Genomic DNA, 21,825 nt, shown 5'->3' with positions numbered 1-21,825 from the left:
TGTTATGTTAACTGTGAAGTAAACACGTTTTATTATATTAGTAACATAAAAGACAGCTCAACAGTGGTGGCAGCAGGTTGGTGGTAATGTTTGCTCTGGTGGCTGTCAGAGGCCTCTGTCTGCTCAGCAACTCCACAAACTTCTGCGAGCAGGGCCTAAACACACTCTGTGGTCGTATTCATGAGAGGACGGCTGATGAAGGTCTGTTCCCTCTGACTATAGCACCCTGTTGGCCGGCTCAAGAATGGACAATATCTTCTGCACCATAATGGTGTGGAATTTAAATCTTGGCTTAGATAATGTACTTAGCAGCTCTGTTATTTCCATCTTTATGTTTGCTGGAAATGATGCAGATTGAATCAGGACTTTAAATATATCCTGAAAGGATTAATAATCTGCACAGTCCAGCACTGTCAAAGTAGAAGCTACAGTGTGTTCCCCTGATACTGAACAACAATGGTGAACTTCACATGTGAACTTGTACAGGACATTATTAAATATATCTTCAACAGTCCTCTCACTGGACATGGCATAAACCTCGGCCAAGTGTGGTTGGTGGATAAAGCAGTGAACATGGGATTTCTCTGCCCAACTCAAGTCTCCTTGACATAAAAGAAGACAAATTGTTAACTTGGTATTTTGTCAGATTTTCTTCAAAATAAGTGTCTTTTTGCATCACCAGCATCTGCTGTGGTGACTGACAAAAGACTCCCTTTTATGGCGTAGCTTTAATATTAATAACAATAATAATGATAAAAAGTTTTCTCATCAGTTCTATTATTTCATTTTGAATGTCCTGTCTTATGTATGGTGCACTGTTCAGATTGGTAGTAGTAATTTTTTACCTTCAAGGGTATAATATTGATAAGAATAACCCACTGCCAGACACTGCCGTACATTTCAAAGAGTCACGGTTACCTCATGTAACTAAATAAAGCTAAATTTTAATTACAATTTAAAATCTCAAACAAATTTGACCCAGTCTAGGTCTTCTGCAAATATAGGCTCTGGGCCTGTTCCTGAGTGATGTGTCATTTCTTCTCCACTAACCAAGAGAAGTAAAATCAACCTGTTTTGGCTGCCAAGTTGTTGGGGTTGATTAAAATACTTCCCACATGGTGTTCAAAATGTTTCATCTCCAGCTGCATACTTTACACTTGTCAATGCCTTTAGTAGCTCTAATAAAATTTCTCCTCAGCTGTGGGTTGTCACTCAGATTTGCCATCAGTTACCACAACTGACAGCAGAATTTCACCTGAGGAAACAGCTTCACAGTCGGTGGAGGAACGTTCTCCTTTTTGTTATTAATTTTGATAAGAGGACTGTATGTTTACATAAAAAGCTTGGCTGATATAGCTTTGACTTTCCCACTGCATTACGTGCCACATATTTTCCCTACGTCCATCTACTTCTTCTCCTAGTCCTGTTGTCTGGTAAATCACATGCTGGAGCTGCTTAGAGCCGAGCCAACAGCCTGTTTCCGCTTGTAGTACAGCATGCAGAACCGCAGCATCAGGAGGTAACCTGGGGGAACAGACAAGAACTACAGTTCAATCGATCTTTTGTTTTGTCTATTTATATCTGTTTTTTCCCAGAAACACAACCCCATGAATCTGATTGCTATCAGGGCATGAGCACAACACTCTGCAACTAGACATTAGACTCCCTCATGAACAGACCCCAGACAATTTGGACTGGCAGTCACTCCTCTTCTAGTGCTTCAACACCGGAGACCCCAAGTCTGTGTGTTCAGCCCCCTCCTGTTCATCCTGTATACTCATGACTCGGCATGGAGACAACTCTGCTGTGAAGTTCATGGATGACACCACCATCATTGGTCGGATCTCAAACGATGATGACACTTCGTATCAGGAGACAGAATGATGCACAGTGAACAACCTACTGCTCAATGACAGCAAAATCAAGGAGCTTACTACATCAGTGGAGCTGAAGTGGAGCAGGTGAATAGTTTTAGGTTCCAGGAAATCAACATCACAAATCGTTGGTAAACTGAAGTAGGCAAAATTCCCTTGCCAAGTTCTTAACCTTCACAGAGGAACAATAGGAAGCATCTACACTGAAAACATTACAAAGTGGTATGGGCCCAGGACACGAGGGGTCTGCAGAGGGTGACTAAAACCACCTAGGGCATCGTTGGTGCAATAATGATATTAGTGAAGTGCCTTGGAGCATAAAGGATACTGAAAGACAAAACCTGCCCCGGTCACAGTCAGTTCAACTTGCTGCCATCTGGCAAGAGATACAGAAGTAACTGCTGCTGTACTGCCAGACTTCAGAACAGCTTTTTTCCTCACGCCATGCGACTTCTAAATTCACCCTCAGCACTCCACTGTCAAAAATAGTGTTATTTTTATGACCTATTATTTATTCAGCCATTTGCATATGATGTTTGTTTTCGTGTGTAGGGTGTAGTGTAGCCCATATTGGCCAGGACTCCAGTAAAGAAGAATAGATTAAGGAAGGCAAGAGAGAAGTGGACAGGTATGGACTGCTCCTTAGACTAGAGGGAAAGTAACTGAAGGGCTGTCCACACCAAGAATAATAACTATAGCCATAACGATGTGAGCATCCATACTGACGAATGATAACATTCTGTAAAGTTGCTATTTGTAAATATCTGTAAGCTGTAAATGCCGGCAGCTAGCTTTAATAAAAGAGCGAGGCTACAGTTCTTATCGCCATTCATAATAACAAAAAATTTTACCAATTGATTCTGATGGTGAGCCTGGTTGCATCCTTTCCTCTTGTTATCACCTTTATAAACACTGTTGATATGATTTTTTGAACCTCAGTGAGACTCACTGCAAAATCATCTTCCATGTTGAACATGATGTCCTATAAGTTTGGATGGATTTTGTTTGGCTGTCAGTGCTTCCATCATTTATCAAATCACTCTGAAAGTGATCTCAGTGCCGTCGTTCATCACTGTTGTTGTTAGACGCACCATCCTCTTGAATTAGAATTATTTTTTAAATGATATGTAGTTATTATTTATACTTAATATAGTCCTATAGTAACAGTTATCATTCTTGGTGTTGACAGCTCTTTAATTGTTCCAAATTATTTTTCTTTTTTCAGTCCATTTAAAAATTATTGATCTTTTTTGATAAACTACATAAAGTGTTACCTCTTCTTGCAGATAAAAATGATGAACGTGACACAGCTGATCACAGATACAGTGCAGCCCAGAGATGTAACTGCGCTCAGTGCCAGAGGGTGGCACAGGGGACAAGGCTCCAGTAGCTGTCACAGGACACAGAACGATGAACAGACATGATTCATCATCATCGTGTTTAGGTGTTGATTTTTGTGGGTCCTACATCATATCGCTGTCTCTCTTTCTTGTATGTTTGTTTCTTGTTTAAAACAAACCTGTCTGTTTCCTGCATGTCTCACCACGAGTACAGAGAAGTAAGCCAGATGGTTACAGAGGCACTCGGTGTGTTGTGTTCCTCGCTGACGTGTCTCACATCCATCCATTACCCAGCTGACCTGCCATGGATCTGAACAAAGATATACATGCATACCTGAATATCATCTATGGAAGTTACAGTAAATAAAAAGGTAAATTCAGGTGATTAAATGATTATTTGAATATGGTTCATAATGATTCTAAAGGGTTCCAACCTTTCCTGGTGTCCCATGAAACACATTTCCTTGAATATGTATTCTGAAATATAGAAGGAGAAGAGATGTGAGCAGTAATCATTTCAATCCAAATGATGATGAACATTTTTATTCATATGAAGAAAGTTTCTGTTCTGCTTAAAAATGACCTGCATTGTTTGATTGTGCTGGGTGTCACCACAGATAGATGGTGGGCTTATGGGTATGCACGCATTTCAGAGAGGAAGCAACCCAGTATGCTAAGCATGTAGACACCACCATCTGTTTTCAAAAAATGTAAGGTGAGAAACCTTAAAGTGGTTTCTGTGAGTTCTCTCTTATTTTTTCAGCCATCTGCAGCAAACCCACGTGTGAGGTTTATGTGCTAAAAGTGTAGGACACACACACTAAAGCACAACAGAATATTTGCTTCAGTTGTGTTTCAGTTTTAGAGAAACTGTTAGGGTTCTGCAGCATGTCAGGAAAAATATCCAACTCTATTATTCATGGAAACAATATATTTGTGGCCACCAACAGCGAGCAAGATGTGAGCCACCAAATAGTTTACCTTAAATGAGAATTTAATTCACTGTATGGACGATCACATACTTGTTGAATTTTGATGGGAAACTTTTTCTAGTGTTCACCAGATTCCACTTCCGCATTTTTAAAATTGATACGACAATACAATTTAAACATGTTGGGGGTGTGTATCTCACTGCTCTCTCAGTGACATCACGTGTCTGTGGGTTGGGAGGCTCGTGGCTCTGTGCTCTGCTGTCAGTTTTGTGCAAACAATTTGCAGCAGTGTTTCCCATCTTTCTTAGAAAACCCAAATTTCACAGCTGTGTGCTATGAAAGTTTGGTGATGTGACATGGTGCGATGTCACTTCTGTCACTGTCTATTTTGAGGAAATGAAGAGGAGAGACAGGAAAGGGCAGGGTGTGTTGTGTGAGAGAGGCAGCAGGCGTCCAATGAGAGTGGTGTGATTCATGTTCAGCTTTTTACTGATGCAGGCCGTTTGCATTGATGTACTTGTATCTTACACATTAAAGCATGTTGCACCAAACGCATGAGTGAATCATCACACCCCTAAAACATACAAATTTGGCCAGTATAAAGCAGACATTAATCATTTAAAGTGGGCATTGATCACACTGACACAGACAAAGGGAAACTAAAACTTACAGGTATGATGTCATGGTGAAAGAAAATCCTAATTGGCTGAGACAGATTAGAGATGACTTCGTTCTCCACGTTGATTTCCACGACATTGTCAAGAATCCTGACCTCCTCAAGACCACCCTGGAAGACAGTCACACACAAATCTCTACCTGTCCCTCCTTATTATACATATTTTTATACACACAAGAACAAAACTCGCTGTCTTTTAGCATTCCTAGTGTGTAAATAGTGTGTTGTGTATCAAGAATAAAAAGAGGGGCGACACGGGTGGGCAAACAAGCCTTACCTGAAACAGGGAGTTGTTTTTGAAGAAAGTGCAGACTACTTTGCTGGTCTTGGTTGCAGTTTGTTTTAGAGCAGGGGAGATCTGGACAGTGATAGTGTTCTCTGCAGATACACCTGGAGTGGCCTAAAAAACAGAATATACAGTGATGGAATAAGTAGATGTGCTGGGTGTTTACACAAATAGCCCTATTTTAAGATAGTTTCGAGAAAAAAAAGTCAGCTTTCAAAATCATCCTCTACTTGTCAGCAAAATGCTGCTATCACTCACTTTCGTGTGGATACTTCATGCTGGCTCTGGCCTGTCCTGATCAGTTCATTTTTTTTGAAATTCTGAATTCAATATTTTAGAAAATGGATTAATATTTCTGAAAAGGGCAATAGTCTTCAAACACAAATAATTTTCCATACTCTCCTTTCTTTTTTTCTATACTTTTCCATACTGAGTGGGAACCTGTATGTTGATATGATGATTTAAAACTTCTAAATGGACCTTGTGGTAAGATTGTATTCTTGACTGCTGGTTCCAAGGTCAACAATGAACTTTGAACATTAGTTTTTAAATCAACACAGAGGGGAAGTCCTTAATGTGCTCAGAAAAAAAATAAATCTAGGCATGTACACTTCCATGAAAAGCTGTGAGGAATATTATGTCATGTGTTCAAAAGATCTGCAACTGTTGCTGAATGAACTTTCTGGTGAGATTTTCTAACAGATCTGAATGTGATAATAAGTGAACTTTTAACTCTTTTTTTGTGTGTGCCTTACAGGTGATGTTATGTTGTAGCTTCTGACATCCTCCTTCATCTCCACCTCAGAGCTGCGAGCACATTGTTCAGTCCTGGACACACACATTAACACACACCACCATGACATTAAGTTAACTGTGGTTTCAGCCTTTCAAAAGACGCAAGTTTTTATATTAAACCCCCAGCCTATCACAGTACAAAGCTTTGTTTCCTGTTCGTAGTCAAAGTTCATGCACTTGATTACATAAAGCTCCCCAACAGGGGGCTGAAAAATTAAGACATGAATAGTGCATTTGAGAAAAAGAAGTGGAAGTACATGTGGATTTGGGTGGATCTGTGGCTCATGTGATCACATAATGTTTCTGCAAAAAACAAAACAAAAAAAACATTAACATACTTCATAAAAATGCAACACATGTAAATCAGAAATCTGATTCAGTCTATTTGTATCATGTTTTTGGGTTTGATTAAGTTTTGAAACTTGCTAAATATATTCCATTTGCAGATCTACTGCAGATGACATCCTTTCTCCCTTACTGCAGTTGATGGATGTTGCATCGAACCTGTAGCCTGTCAGTGTTTTGTGGGTGATGATATCATTTTTGACCGCTCCATTGAAGATGCCATAGTGTGCTTTGGGTTCGTAGGAGCCTAGAGACAGATCTGTGCAGCAGGACCCCTGCACACTGGCAGGCCTACATAGAATAAAGTTCTTTTCTCTGACCTGCATGACGAAACAAGAAAACAAAATAAAAATGAACAATCCTAACTGAGGTATTGAACAAGCATTGAAAATCACTTTCTGAGCTGCAGTTGCCAAGAAAAAAATGGATATTGGTTTTGATTTTACAGCTTCTACTATATAAACAGATTAATCCTTTTCATATTCTCTTTTTTTTGCCTGAAAAGGCAAAAGAAACCCTTTTCCTCTCCATTGCTTTCATGTTTTTGAGGCAGATGATGGGTAAAAAAATGACAAGTGAAAAACCTGGGTTATATTAGCTTTTACAGTTGAAAGGTAAGGGACCACCGCATACATACTTCTTAATAATCCTCATCATACCTCCTTCCTCCTTTTTCAGATTTACCTGCAGTTTCAGCTGGTCCAGCAGAGGCTCCCAGAACAGACAGAAGTGACTTTCCTTCACTGAATCATGTCCAGACTGCTTGAGGTGAATTACATCAGACTGCCTGCACTGGGCCGTGATCTGCCCATCGATGGACAGAGAGCTCTCATTGGCTGAGATTGAGATCCCATTACAGCCTGGTGAGAGGTTGACAATGAGGCTCAGGGAGCCTTTGTCATGGCGCCAGATGCCACAAAAGTTGAAGTCGAGGTCATTTTCACTTGAACCTGAAGGAGATAAAAGTAGGCAGAAACTGATGTCTGCTTTTCCTTGAAGTATTAAAATTATTTCAAATACAAATTCCATCTAAATAAGAGTTGTATGTTTTGTGCACATTCATAACTGTATGTTCAAGGACCTTTTGACTCACAATTTTTGAAAAACCTTGAAATACCTTTAATTATGGCTGGAGACCCCATTCTTGTGAACGTAATATTTCAAGAACACCTTGAGGTAATTTCTTGAAACTTGGTAAAAATGTCTACTTGGACTGAAAGATGAACTGATTTGATCATGACAAAATTGCACATAAATATCTAATAGGATAATAGGTGATGACATTTAACATCCAAAAGGTCAAAGGTCAGCTTCACTGTGATGTCATAGTGTTCAGCTCTGTCACTCCTCTGTCCTCTATAGAAACAATCTTTAAATGCATATTCATGATGTCTGCTCAAGGACCTCTCATAGTTGCAGTGACACAATTTTTTGTCACAACTTGAAAAACCCACTCATAGCAGTGATTTTATATAGAGTTTTAAGGTTTCTCAAAAATTGTGAAACACTTGTGTAAGTTATCTCCATATTGACATTTACAATTTCGTTGAATAACTTCCAGCGAGAAAATTGCTGTCTTCCCTAAGAGACAATTTTACAAGGAGCACAGAGGACTGTTAGAGAGCTTTTGTGTATTTTTTATTTTTGCAGAAAATTCTGATGTCACAATAAAGTTGACCTTTTGGATATAAAAAGTGATCACTTAATCATTTTATCCTATTAGTTATACTTTTGAATGTCTTTTGAATATTCATCCCACATCCAGAAGCAGGTACAGTGTGGTTTCTCATCTTACTTGTGGAGAGGAGGATGATCAAGATGAGCACAACCCTCAGATTATGTGTCAGTCGTTGCTCCATTGGTAACAACTGCCAAAGGGAAACGCAGAAAGTAAAATGCAGTTTTAAAAGAACAAACCTATAGGCTGGTTTATTTCTGCATCTTAGGGAAATGATATTTTTAATGACTTTTTATACTTTATACTTTATATAATGCTTTTTGAAGAAAGCTACAGCACACGTTACTCATCACAGTTTATCAGAGAGCTAAACTTCTGCTGATGATGGCTATATTCTAGGGCTGCAACTACTGAATGTTTTCATTGTTGATTAATCTATTGATTATTTTCTCAATTAATCGATTAATTGTTTGGCCAATAAAATGTCGGAATATGGTGAAAAATGTTGATAAGTGGTTGTCAAAGCCCAAATATATTCAGGAATAAGGAAGCATGACATCATTTTAAAAAAGTTTAAAAAAAAAAAAAATGTGACTAATTGAGATATACTAACGAATCCCTGGTTAGTATTTTTTCTCAGACTTACCTTGGTTAATTTTCCCGTCTGCAGTCGAAGTTTCTGGTCTACTCCTGTAGACTACAAGACTTTCTGATGCTTAAAGCCCAAGTAACTTTTACACAAACTGGACATGAAAAATTAATTCTTCACACACTGCAGCGACAACCTGGGATGGACGCTCAAAAAACTGCAGAAAAAAACACTTCATGTGTGTTCAGTTGTTGTTTTTCAGGTCATTACTGACGTCTTATACACAGTTGAGAAGCTAAATAGATATTTTGAAAATTTAAAGTCGCCGGGTTTAAGAATATAATGAAGGCGTCACGCGCCCTGTACGCGCGCCTCAGCTGAGTGACAGTGAAGGAGCGCTGTTTCCGGTAATGACCTATATAACAGATAACGAAAACACCCCAGAATTAACTGTGTATGTAAAATTAAGCGGAAATTTGCTCCAAAAATAGTTTTCTCTATTTTATTTTTTCTTTTTGATTCCCTGAGTCCAGACACATCACCTCAGTATATTCCAGTTAATGTCAGTCATCAGTACTATTTTTTCAAAATTAATCTAGAATCCTCTTTTATTTACATTAACTTTAACTTTAACATTCATTTGATTTTTTACTGTACTGGAACTATACTTTACTGTTCAGCCAACCAGAAAGCAGCAGTGGAAACATAAAATTTCATTTTTCATTTCCAGCAGGACTCCTCCACTACAACATTCATGGTACTTAGACTGTAGCGCCCTCTAGTGGTCTTTGCCCATGAAAAAAAAAAAGAGGTGGTATATATTGTGATTTGAAAAAATAGAGGAACATTTACCATATATTTGCAGTGTGTATTTGATGTAAAGATATACAACAATAATAGTTTTCACTATTTGGGTATTTTAAAAGTTTATCTTCTTTAACAAGGCAACCTACTCCACACTTGGTTTAGTGGAGAGAGAGCATGTGGAGAGGTATTTGGGAAATGTTGAACATGTTTCTTAATAAACTTTACAAATGGACTTGTGCATCGCAGTTCTGTCATTTACATGTAATCTGAAGTATCATTAGCCTGCCTAGAGGTAAATAAATATACATCCTGGGATGGCTGAGGGTAGTAAAACTGTCAGACTAAAGCACAAACAGATTTATCCACTGCATACGCAGACAAGGTGTAAGTACAGATAGATGTGGATACTGTAAGTTCTGTGTGTGTTGTTTTTGTTAAGCATTTCTTATGTGCAGTCTGAGCTTGGTTAGAGCCCAGCCCAAAGAGCTGAAACCTCAAGGGATGTGTAGACTGGGAAATGAACCGAGAACATCTCGTAACATACTCAGCTACAGTTGTTACACTCACATTAGAGCGCAGACCAGCCCAGTGACAACTTTCCTAACTTAACCAGTACTGGGACTGGAAGTTGTTGCTCATAACAGGAATACACCTACTCAAAATGCCTGCCTCCAGCATCCAGGCAACATCTGGGACAGCAGGCGTGTCATGTGCACATACAGGCAGGTAGTACACAAACTCAGCTCACAGTACATACTTTGAGGTTGTGCTAGGTGAATCGTGGGGCCTGCTTTGGTTGTATGATAAACTGATGAAGTGCACCTCTTCACCAGAGCACACTGGGGACTGAACCCTTACATCTGAATAAAGTTTGTAATAACAGATGGACTTTTCTCATAGATTAGTCATGGAAAATGAGAACCTTGTAATCCGTTGTAGAAAGTAGCAAAAAAAAGCTATAGCATGATGTGTTCGAGTTAATTTGCCATACTTGTCAGTGCTAAAACCATATGTAATACGTTACTCACCCAAGTTTATCCTACAGATCTTGCACTCAGCAAAGTCAGTAACAACGTTGTTCAGTTCCAAATTTCTACCCCTGCTGTTCTTTTATCAATCCAGAGTATGTGGGCACGTTCGTTTATTTGCAGAATTGAAGACTAGGAGACAGAATATTCCTCAGTTGAGAAATTTTTTCAGCATTAGCGAATCAAACTAAGCATGTACATGGATCCTTTCTGTTCAGAAACCCGCAGCCTCCAAGCAGCTGTCTGCAAGCAGTTATCTGCAGCCAACTTCCCAGAAAAGAGTACCTAACTTAACATTACACAAAGTTTTCATATGAAAATGTGCATCTATCTGATTGGTCAAAAAACTGTTGGTGAGGAATCGTGGTTTAGAATTAACCCTCCCTGGTGCACAGATTGGTCCCAGTCTCTTAGCACATGATTCATCCAATCCTGAGCTGTCAGTACCCTAAATGGGAGGGAAGAGCCCTACAATTCCTAGTGTGCAGCACATGATAAACAGATGCTATATTTGTGCCTTTTTGTCTATGCGTAGTGATCTTTATATGAACTTATTATTGTATGTTTCGGTGTCTGATATATAGTTCCATCTGAAAAAGAGGAAGACTCGTGTGTGTGTGTGTCTAGCAGTCTGGCATTCTTAGAATCTTACCAAACTTCCTGTTCTTAATTCAGTAGAAAAATAGAGAAGATGATAACAAAAAAAAAAAACAATCCTAACAAGTATTGTCTGAGTTTTCCATGCTGCTCCTTAAACAAGCTTAATATCAACTTTATCTTGGAGAGAGAATGAGAATCTGGTCGTAACAGTGACAAGTATGGTGAGGTTTAACAGCAGTGCTGTGCTAACCTCGCTAAATGTGGCTGCCATTGAGCCAGATCCTTCTCAGTTGGCTCTTTTGCTTTTCAAGCAAGCGCTGAATACAAGGAGCTGGGGAAAGTCTGGGATAAATAAATAAAGTTTTAGCAATTTGCCACTGTAATTTAACATTTTAGGAAATATATATAAGCCTTTTAAAAACTTTAAAAAGACCCAGAAAAAATACAGAAGACATGACATTGTTGTCCTCAGTGGTAGCTGAGGAACTGTTAAAAAGTTTTGGGTAAAAGTTTTGTTCTGACATTTCTGTTCCACATGTGCGAGTAGTAGATATAAACAGACTGACAGGAATCCTTTGAGTCACAATGTGATTTACATGTTATAACATTGATAGTGGAGTAAAACTAAGTTTTATTTTATTTTTTTATTTATTGTTGTCATCGTTGCCTTGGTTAATAAGACTCAGACACATTGTTTTAATGCTGACAAATACTCTTAGCTCAAGTCCACCTGTGAAAAGAGAGAAGCTGTCAAATACAGATCTCAGTGGTGGACAGACCACAAGTAAATGAGTCTTGTCAACAGGAATAAGTACCAGGTAAACTGTGCAGTATCCCATAGAGTATTTTCTATGCCTTCAGTGGCCTGTTTGACCTGGAGCCAGTACAAGGGCAGAGGCCCACAGTGGAGCTATTTTGATAAACCAAAAATTTTGCCCGTGTCTATGAAATGATGTTTTAATCCTGAATATAACTGACACAACTGTGCTTTACTCCTATTTACTCTTCATTTTATTTATTTATTTTAATATTATTTTTTGGGCTTTTTATGCCTTCAATAACAGTACAGCTGAAGATACGACAGGAAATGGGGAGAGAGAGCGGGTGAACGACATGCAGCAAAGGGCTGCAGGTGGGAGTCTGCAGAGGACTCACAGCCTCCACACATGAGGCGCACGCTCCACCAACCGAGCCATCCTGGTGCCCCATTTACTCTTTATTCATTTATTTTTTTACATTCAAGTTTGGAGTAACAAAGGACTTTGACAATGATGCGTAAAAAGCACAGATTGGTGCATAAAAAGGTCTGTATTATGAGTTTGTGAGTGTCATTTCTTCTTCACTGACCCAGAGAAGAAAAAGCAACCTGTTTTGAATTTTTGAAGTTGACAGGGTTGATTAAAATACATTCAGAAAGGTGTTCATTAATTTTTAGCTAATCTCCAGCCATATGCTTTATGTATGTGAATGTGACTTTAGTAAAATCTAATAAAATAAAATCTGTCTTCAGTTGTCACTCATATTTGCCAGCAGCAACCACAGCTGATGACAGAATTTCAGCTGTAGAAAGGGTGACTCTACAGTGTGATAGTCAGTGGTGAAACATTCTTCTCCATTTTGGTATTTACTTTAATAAGATGACTGTGTATTTATATAAAAAATGCATAGAAAGACATAGCTTACATTTTTACACTGTATTATGACCCACATATTTTTTAAATCCATCTAACTCTTATCCTTGGCCTGTAGCATGTCTTGTCTGGTAGAGCACATGCTGGAGCCACCAGCATGTTTCCGCATCCTGTCCAGTACGTAGAACCGCAGCATCAGGAGGAAGCCTGAGGAAACAGACCAGAACCACGGTTCATTCACTCATTTGTTTTTTCTATCTATATTTATTTTTTAGATCACTGGGTCAAATCCTATGTAATAAATGGAAGGTAGAGACATATTCAAGGTACAGTTGTGGTCAAAAGTTTAGTTTCAAATTATTCCTAAAACTAAACCCCCTAAAACCATGGCATATATGCTCTTTACAAGTGTGTGTAAACTTTCGACCACAACTGTAGGTCACAGCAGGTCCCATATACATTTGAAAATTAATTCATGTGATTGCAGCAACTGACTAACTAACTGATTAGCTTGCCATTTTAATCATGGTCACGATGGATACTGGGTAGCAGAAGGCTGCTGCCAGAGCCATGTGAAGAGAGTGCTGCTGTCATGTTAACTAGGCACGCTTGGTGATGTGTCTGTAACTTACACACCACGACAACTATTTGAATCACAAGCTCAGGCCTATGGCACCTAAATGAGGCACTTAAGAGCAGCTTCTTCCCACAACTGAGATGTCTAAATTCATCAATTTTTGTTTTTGTTTTATACAAGCCTGTGTTGTAAAACGATAAATGGACCTTTTAACCTTGTATAATGCCTGAAAATACAATTATCTGTCCTGTTGTGATAGTTCTGTGGTATAAGGTATTTTTAATGCACTTAAAAAAAACTCCACACAAGTTGATTTCATTGTGTTTGTAAGGCTAAGTATAACATAAAATAAACACAAAGTGCAATCTAAACTGCCTGAAGTCTATGTGTTTAGCTGGCACAGTATACTGTGAACACAGACCTTGAAGAGAGTTGAGGATGCTGGAGAGGAAGAGAACAAATTCAGAGAGAGGTCCAAAGTCCAATAAGTTCAGACCCCAAGTTGCTCCAAAGAGAATGCTAAGGCCACAGATGCTGAGAAAAGCCACCCGTTTCTGCCTCCATTCAGCCCTGGTGCGATTCTTCCTATACAGCAGGAAGAGCATCACAGTGCTCGATGATACAAGGATGGCCAGGACCGCCGTATTGGTGAAGTAGTGGGCTAGCAATGCCTTGTGGGTGTCTTTCATCCAGCACCTGGAAGCAACAAATACTGTCAGAGAAGGAAAAGCAAATAATCCCAAAAAGGACAAATGTCAAGATGCTAAAGGTACTTAATGTGATGTTACAACACTCCTCTACAGAAGACTACTGTCAAAACATGGGATGTGTGAATTTGTGATTTCTTGTGCTTGCTTTTAAATGTATATTATCCAGGCATCACCGCATATGCTTCTCCACAGTAAGTATTTTTGTCCAAATTACTCACATCAGATATGGATTGGATGTGTCATTGCATGACAGTACTGCTTTCACTCCATAAATGTCACCCACTCTAACCAGGATGAAAACAGGAACAACGGGGAAAACTGGAAAACAAATTTCAAAGGTCATATATTAATATAGTATTAATCTAAATGTACCTCAAAGTAAGTTTCTCTTTGTAAATGTTACTTCACACACTTACTGAAACCGACCAGGTTCCATACAAAGGGCTTCGGGGCGGGGAGATCCGTGTAGATCAACCAGAAGGTGTGGAAAACTTCTATGCCCATCCAGGAGAGAAAGCTGAGCACAGTGTAGTGGAGGGCAGCCCCCACCCAGGCACACACACGTTCCCCTCCCACATTGGCCAGGACTCCAGTAAAGAAGAAGAGAAGACTGAAGACGGCAAGAGAGACAGCTAAGCCCAAGTGGATAGGTATGGACTGCTCCTTAGTGAATTTTGATGACCTGTTACGGCAACACGTCGCACAGAGAAACCAAATGAAAGTTGTAAGAATATGGATCCACAAAAACCTTCAAAGATGAGAGGAGGTGTTAGATTCCAACACTCCGTTACTTAAGTTGCCCTGAGGACAAATTTTTCTCATACTCTTGTATGTGAGTTTGATGGTAACCTGGTGATCATCAAAGAGGTCATGAATAAGGACCAAAAGAACTTAAGAGACTCCATCAGCAGCAAAGATGATTTGGCAGTATGTCTCAGGTAAAATTACGCTTTTGCAGCCTAATAGTGTTTAATAAGTTGCATACCACAATATCCAAGAGTGGGTGATTAGAGTTGTTCATCTAAAAAGTGTTTCCTAAATGGCATCAGTTAGCTCAGACAAAAAAAGGTAGGCTACAGTTAAAAACCAAGAATTGAAGCACTCATACATTATTTTGCAGAAAATCGTCTACTCATGTACTCTGTGTTAATAATAATAATAATGATAATAACAATAATAATAAAACACTTTCCACTGACACAGTGGGTAAGCTACATTACATCTCAGATACCCTTCTTCTTGATACCATCTTTATTAACATATTTTAATCAAATGAGTATGTTTTTTGAACCTCAATGATGAGTCTCTCTGCAATGTGCCTTGGACCTTTAAATGTTAGAAATGATCAATCCTTTCTGATAAATGAAATAAGTCCTCAAAAAGACAGTATTACCTCTTCCTGTAGAGAAAAATGATGAGAGCAACACAGCTGATCAGAGACACAGCACAGCCCAGGGATGTAATGACGATCAGAGCCAGGAGGTGGCACACTGGATGAGGCTCTGGTTGCTGTCACAGGACACAGAGTGATGAGCAGAGCTACAGGTCCTTTACACATCATCATCTATGTATAGATTTTTTAGGTCTTTTATATTAATAATTTTGAGCACAAACATTTTTCTACATCATATTACTTCTACATTATTTTCTCTTTGTCCCTCTTGTATGTTTGTTTCTTGTTTAAAACATAGCTGTCTGTCTTCTGCATGTCTCACCACGAGTACAGAGAAGTAAGCCAGATGGTTACAGAGGCACTCGGTGTGTTGTGTTCCTCGCTGACGTGTCTCACATCCATCCATTACCCAGCTGACCTGCCATGGATCTACCAAAAGGAAGTACATATTTAAACATACTTAATTATCATTTATGGACTAACAGCAAGTAAACAGGGTAACACAGATATATGTTCAGTGAATATTGTTTTTAATGGTTCTAAAGGGTTCCAACCTTTCCTGGGGTCCCATGAAACACATTTCCTTGAATGTGTTTTCTGAAATAAAGAGGATCAAGAGATGAGAGCTGTAATCATTTCTCATAATAAGATGCTGCACATTTTTATTCATGTTAGCAAAGTTATAGAGACTTTGGAAATACCACTGCAATATCTGATTCAGTAGTGACTGAAAGAACAGCCACTGTCCATAGCTGCATTCATTATTTATGTCCTAAATGCAAAATCTCCTCTGTGTCACCACAGATAGCTCAAAACACGCTGTAATATGTAAGTAGTATGTAAGCCATAACATGAAACAGTGTGTTTATGGGCTGCGAGCACAGAGGAAGTAACAGACTATCCTACATGTGTAGACAGCACCATCTGTTTTCACAAGATGAGAGATAAGAAACCATAAAGTGGTTTCTGTGTGTTCTCTGTCTAGAGGCAGACAGCTTAAACCAGATATCATTAAACTAAAAGGAAGCTTCTGTGTCTTTTCAGCAGCATCCGTAGCAAACCCACAGTCGAGAAGTTTGTACGCTAATGGACATGTACAACACACACATTACACTAACAAAACATTTGCTTCAGTTTTGGGGAGATGGTCGGGGATGTGCAAATATATGAAAATATTCAACTGTACTGCTCATAAGAGCAATATCTTTTGTGGCCACCATGAAAAAGACACCAAATATTTACCTTAAGCAGTAAACTAAATGATTCAACTCACTGTATATAGCATTAAATACCTGAATTTTGTATATGACCCTTTTTTCAAGCGTTCACCTGATTCCACAACCATATATATTTTTTTAAAGTTTTGACAATAAAATATGTAAGAATAAATGTAGACTATATCATGCTGAAAGAAATAAAAGGGCACGAAAAGCCCACAGACTTACAGGTATAACATCATGGGTAAAGCTAATCTTAATGGGCTCAGGCAGATCAGTGATAACCTCGCTTTCCACATTGATTTCCACGACAATGTCAAGAATCCTGGCCTCCGTGTGACCGTCCTGGAAGACAAACACAGACACATCTCTACCTGTCCCCTCATATAATACTGATGTTTATACGATGAAACAAAAGTATTTTTGCGCAGAAATGTTGTATTGTGTATCAGGACAAAAGGGAGAGGGCAAAGAGCTTTACATGGAACAGAAAGATGTTTTTGAAAAAGGTACAGCGCACTTTGTTGGTCTTGTTCGCAGCTTGTTTTAGAGCAGGAGGGATCTGGACAGTGATATTGGACTCTGCAGACACACCTTGAATGGCCTGTAAAACAGGTCACACAGCTGTAATTAGTATATGTGCATGTGGATTGCTGGGTACTTACACAAATGTCCTTATTTTAAGAAAAATGTCAAAATCCATCTGCTACTTGTCAGTAAAATGATCAGTCACTGTGGCTAAACTTTCACCCTATTTTCTCAGCTAAATCACACTTGACTTGAATGAGAATGCTAAGGCAGAGAGACATTCACTGGGTTAAAAACCTGCTATAAAGACAGACCCTGATTAAAAATGGACACACACAGTAACAGGAGTGAAGCAGTCTACTCAGTTGCGCTGTTGACACAGGTCAGTGCAATGTCTTCTGTCCACTGCTGTGGGGAAAACAGACTTTGAATGAATTGTTGAATACGTAATGGAGTTAATTTCTGAATCAGCTGATTACTGTGCATGCAAACTAAGACTTTCTATCTATCATTGGCATTAAAGAAGAAATATTAAAGTCTTATCTCATCTTTGTAGTGGCTCTTGCAAGCTTTTTATAGACAAAACTAGTCATATGAGCAATGGGCAATGGGCGTAAAAAACTGATATATGTCTGTTTCTGTTTGTGTCACAGGAAAAATCTTCATTATTGAATATACAGCTAAAATGCAGTGGAACCGGAAGACGGCAACAGCGTGGTCACAATCTTGCTGATGTGGCTTGTGTAGACAATAGCGTAGGTTGACACATAACCTCAGTGTCGACTCTGTAGTTTATTCTTGACCAAATAAACAGCAGTTTATGTGTTGAACATCTGCTAAATGGATCTTGGAATTTTGAACCCCAGCTTTGAAGCAAACGCGGAGGTGAAGAACTTAATATGCACAGAAGTAAACATAAAACTGATTATGTACACTTCCATGATGAACTCCATCCAGTGAGGAAGATCGTGCCATTTGTTTGAAAGATCTACAACTGTTGCTAAATGGTCCTTGCGGTAATAATTTCTCACAAATCTTAAAGAAATATTGCTTTAAGATGAACTCTTTTGTATGTGTGTCTTACAGGTGATGTCAAATTGTAGCCTCTGAAATCCTCCCTCATCTCCACCTCAAAGCTGCGAGTGTAGGGATGCTCAACAATCCCTACAGCCTGGAATTCCATCCCAGTGTCTTCAATCCTGGACACACACATTAACACACACCATATATAGAAGTAAGTTTATTTTTTTAACCCCCACCCTACCATTAGCTTTACAATAATAGGCTTAGGCAAAAGCCGTACGAGGAGGGATGCTGATAAATGCTATTTCATGCTACTTTGACAACAAATGTGATGGTGAGAATGTGATTTGAGAAAAAGAAAAAAGAGGAAATTACACGCCAACTGCAGTGGATCCCTGGCTCGTTTGATCACATAATGCTCCTGAAAAAAAAAAGAAAAAGAAAATAATTTGATATAATAAATACAAACTGATGTTTAAACACAAATCTGATTCTTAAGTCCATTTATATCATCTTTTTGAGTTGAATTAGGTTTTGAGAGTTTTTATTTGAAACCTTATCTTTGTGTACACAGATTTGACAGCACAAAAGAGATCTCTACTTACTTATAAACCTTCAATTAATGTACAGTCTTTCATCTTGCTGAATATATTCCTCATATGTACTGAACATAACATCCATTCTCCCTTACTGCAGTTGACAGACATCCCAAGGAAGTCGTAGGCCGTCCGTGTGGTGTAGGTGACTATATCAGAATTGACAGTCGCACCCAAGATGCCGTAGGCTGCTTGAGGTTTGTTAGGGCCAAGAACCATATCTGTGCAGCAGGACCCCTGCACGCTGGTAGGCCTGCACAGAGTCAGGATCTTTCTTCTGACCTGCACAGAAAAATAAGACAAACGAAAACTGAACAATCCTTACGCTCTTCAACAAGAAATGCAATTAAGCTACTGCAACATAAACAGTGTGTCTGAGTCTTAAACATTTCACCCTACAGTTCAGTAAACATGGTACTATTTCACTCTCAGAGCTGCTGCTGCAGTTGCTAAGAGAAAATAGGACATTAGTTTTGTTTTCACGGTTTCTACTTTATAGACTGATGAATCCTTGTCAGCCTCTCACATTGAGGCAGCTCTGAAAAGTCTACTGTAGTACTTTAATGTCACTGAGCCAGATGGAAGCCTGGGTTATATTAGCTTTAAGATGTTAGAGGTGAAGAGCCACTGTATGAAACATACTCATTCTTACATATTCTCTTTTTTTGCCTGAAAAGGCAAAACTTGCACTTCTCTATTGCTTTCATATTTTTGAGGTAGATGATGGGTAAAATGAAAAACCTGGGTTATATTAGCTTTTAGAGTTGAGAGGTAAGGGACCACTGCATACATACGTCTTAGAAATCTGCATCTTACCTCCTTCCTCCTTTTTCTGAGTTACCTGGAGTTTCAGCTGGTCCAGCAGAGGCTCCCAGAACAGACAGAAGTGACTTTCCTCCTCGTCTGAGTCAAGTCCAAACCACTTGAGGTGAATTACATCAGACTGCCTGCACTGGGCCGTGATCTGTCCATCGATGGACAGAGAGCTCTTATTGGCTGAGATTGAGATCCCATTACAGCCTGGTGAGAGGTTGACAATGAGGCTCAGGGAGCCGTTGCCATGGCGCCAAATGCCACAAAAGTTCAAGTCATAGTCATTTTCACTCGAACCTGAAGGAGATAAAAGAAAGCACACACTGATAAAAAATGACTTGATGTTTGGTTTTTCTTTAAGTGTTACAAAATTATTTAAAATGCATATTCAGACTTCATCAGAGTCAATACAATATTGAAAACAAACACTGTAGTTTTACACACAAACCAATAGACAAACAGAAAAGAGAAATGAAGAAATGTTCATCACTTAACAGTGATTTCATCCAGTTTTAACTTAGTGTTATTTTTCTGAAAATTAGGAAAATCTGCTTGTTTCAAATGTTTATGAGACTACAATCTTATAAGCTGAAATAATGGCCAGTAAGATACTGGAGTTGTGAAATTACATTAAAAAAAAAAAATCTAAATCTGTTGAAACCTGTCAAAAGGTTTACACAGAGACTCTGACAAAAAATAATTGTGTTTGTTCTGAACAGATTTAAAGTAAAAACCTGTGTGTGAGCATTCAGGTAATTTTATAGTCAGGCCAACCTGAGACACCTGTAGCCCCACTTGGATACAGGGTGCGTGCAGGAAAAATACGCTACCATACATTATATGTGAGTGTGTCATCATTGTCAGTTTGGGAATCATGCAGAGTTTTCCTCAGAGGAAACATGTTGCTCTGGATGTGTGGAGTTGCAAATATGAATACAGAAGCTCAAATACACTGCCAACTAGGAATTAAAATTAGCATCAGCCACCAGCCAAATGCTGGTAAATATATTTTATTTTATTTGCTTCACTCATCAACTGAAAAAAAAACACTGGTACACCAAAATACCGAAAAACTACAATTACCACTTTGTGGTTGTATGCCAGGCAGTCAAGTTGCAGTTCACATCCATGTGTGTTCAGTGAAGACTTTGAGGTAATTTAACAGAAGGTACTACATGTATTTTTTGGGAAAATCAAAGTTATCCCTATATTGACATGTATGATTCCAGTCAGTAATTTCCTTTGAGAAACTGTTTCTGTCTTCACAGAGACAGCAAGAGACTATTTTTACAGAGGATCACAGAGGACTGACTCACATTATGATGTCACGTTGTAACGCCACTGTGAGGTTGACATTTGACCTTCATCATTTTATCATATGAGATATCTGTATGAAAAACATCAATTATAATGAAGTTATGGTAAAACACATGTTTTTTGTGAGACCACCAAGGCGTTTATTCTCTCCAGGCGTTCCTGAGACATGTCATGTTCATAGGAATGGGATGGACTTGAAGTCACAGTGACCTTTGACCACCAAAATCTTATCAATTTATTCATCAGTTTGTCCAAGTTTTTGAATCATATTTCTTCTGAATGCCTCTTGAATATCCCTACATATGACAACATATACCACACAGAGAAGCAGGTGGAGCAGCAGTATGTAGCAATGCAGCTGTGAAAATGAACAGAATACGAATCTAAAAGTGTTTCAAATGTGGTTATCTTACCTGTGAAGTGAAGGATGATTAAGACGAGCACAACCCTCAGGTTTTCTGTCCTTCGGGGCTCCATTGATAACAACTGTCTCAGGGAAATGAAGGAGATGAAATGCAGTTGTAAAAGAGGAACAATTATATTATTATATCTACTGGCCCAAACTATGTGAAATATTCATGGGCTTGAAACCAAGAAGACATTATTGGAACACTGCAACAAACGAACAGTGGCACTGAGTTCATCTAAATGTCTCTACAGTCTATACCCTCTGGTGGCCAACATTTTTGGATTTATATTTCAGTTTTCATAGTACATTTTTAAAATGTATTGTTCTCAGGTCATGAATTATATTTCCATCTTCTCCATCAGGATCTGATGCGATGTTGCACTATATTTTAAACATGCATTTTTTTTCCACAGGCTTGTATTAGTCTGATTTGTTTAGCTCTTGAGTATATTTTTTTTTATTTATTTATTTTGGTTTAAGCTAATCTTCGTTCAGGATTGTGCCTTTTTGATTGGTTAGGCTGTTTCAAACCATGATTTTACAATAAGCCCAGTTTTATCCAGCCTCCTTTCACCCATTAGCTCACAACCTGTGGTTAGTCTCCTTCTTCTTTTGGTAGATCAGTTAACTCAAATGGGTGACAAAAAAATCGAGGCCTAAT

General features: G+C 38.7%; 2 protein-coding genes across 2 annotated transcripts; both read right to left on the bottom strand.

The window, feature by feature from the left end:
- Nucleotides 1-3,144: 3,144 nt before the first annotated feature.
- LOC146333297 (adhesion G-protein coupled receptor G1-like) lies at nucleotides 3,145-8,107 on the bottom strand. The gene is made up of 10 exons (XM_084725243.1): nucleotides 8,044-8,107; nucleotides 6,933-7,198; nucleotides 6,382-6,568; nucleotides 6,161-6,206; nucleotides 5,864-5,936; nucleotides 5,100-5,222; nucleotides 4,817-4,933; nucleotides 3,649-3,691; nucleotides 3,418-3,524; nucleotides 3,145-3,264 (listed from the first exon to the last, which is right to left on the bottom strand). The coding sequence occupies exons 1-10, from the start codon at nucleotides 8,105-8,107 to the stop codon at nucleotides 3,145-3,147; spliced, it is 1,146 nt and encodes a 381-aa protein (XP_084581369.1).
- A 4,568-nt stretch (nucleotides 8,108-12,675) lies between these two features.
- Nucleotides 12,676-21,232, bottom strand: LOC146333296 (adhesion G-protein coupled receptor G1-like). Its single transcript, XM_084725221.1, has 14 exons — nucleotides 21,169-21,232; nucleotides 19,467-19,735; nucleotides 18,721-18,907; nucleotides 18,407-18,450; nucleotides 18,091-18,177; nucleotides 16,960-17,082; nucleotides 16,707-16,823; nucleotides 15,816-15,858; nucleotides 15,584-15,690; nucleotides 15,262-15,377; nucleotides 14,285-14,550; nucleotides 14,087-14,186; nucleotides 13,580-13,854; nucleotides 12,676-12,788 (listed from the first exon to the last, which is right to left on the bottom strand). Exons 1-14 carry the CDS (start codon nucleotides 21,230-21,232, stop codon nucleotides 12,676-12,678), a joined length of 1,911 nt encoding a protein of 636 aa, XP_084581347.1.
- Nucleotides 21,233-21,825: the final 593 nt, after the last annotated feature.

Source organism: Lutjanus erythropterus, chromosome 1 (genome assembly GCF_056507025.1).
Source record: "Lutjanus erythropterus isolate fLutEry1 chromosome 1, fLutEry1.hap2, whole genome shotgun sequence".
Lineage (NCBI taxonomy): Eukaryota > Metazoa > Chordata > Actinopteri > Lutjaniformes > Lutjanidae > Lutjanus > Lutjanus erythropterus.
This window is presented reverse-complemented; position numbering and strand designations above follow the sequence as displayed.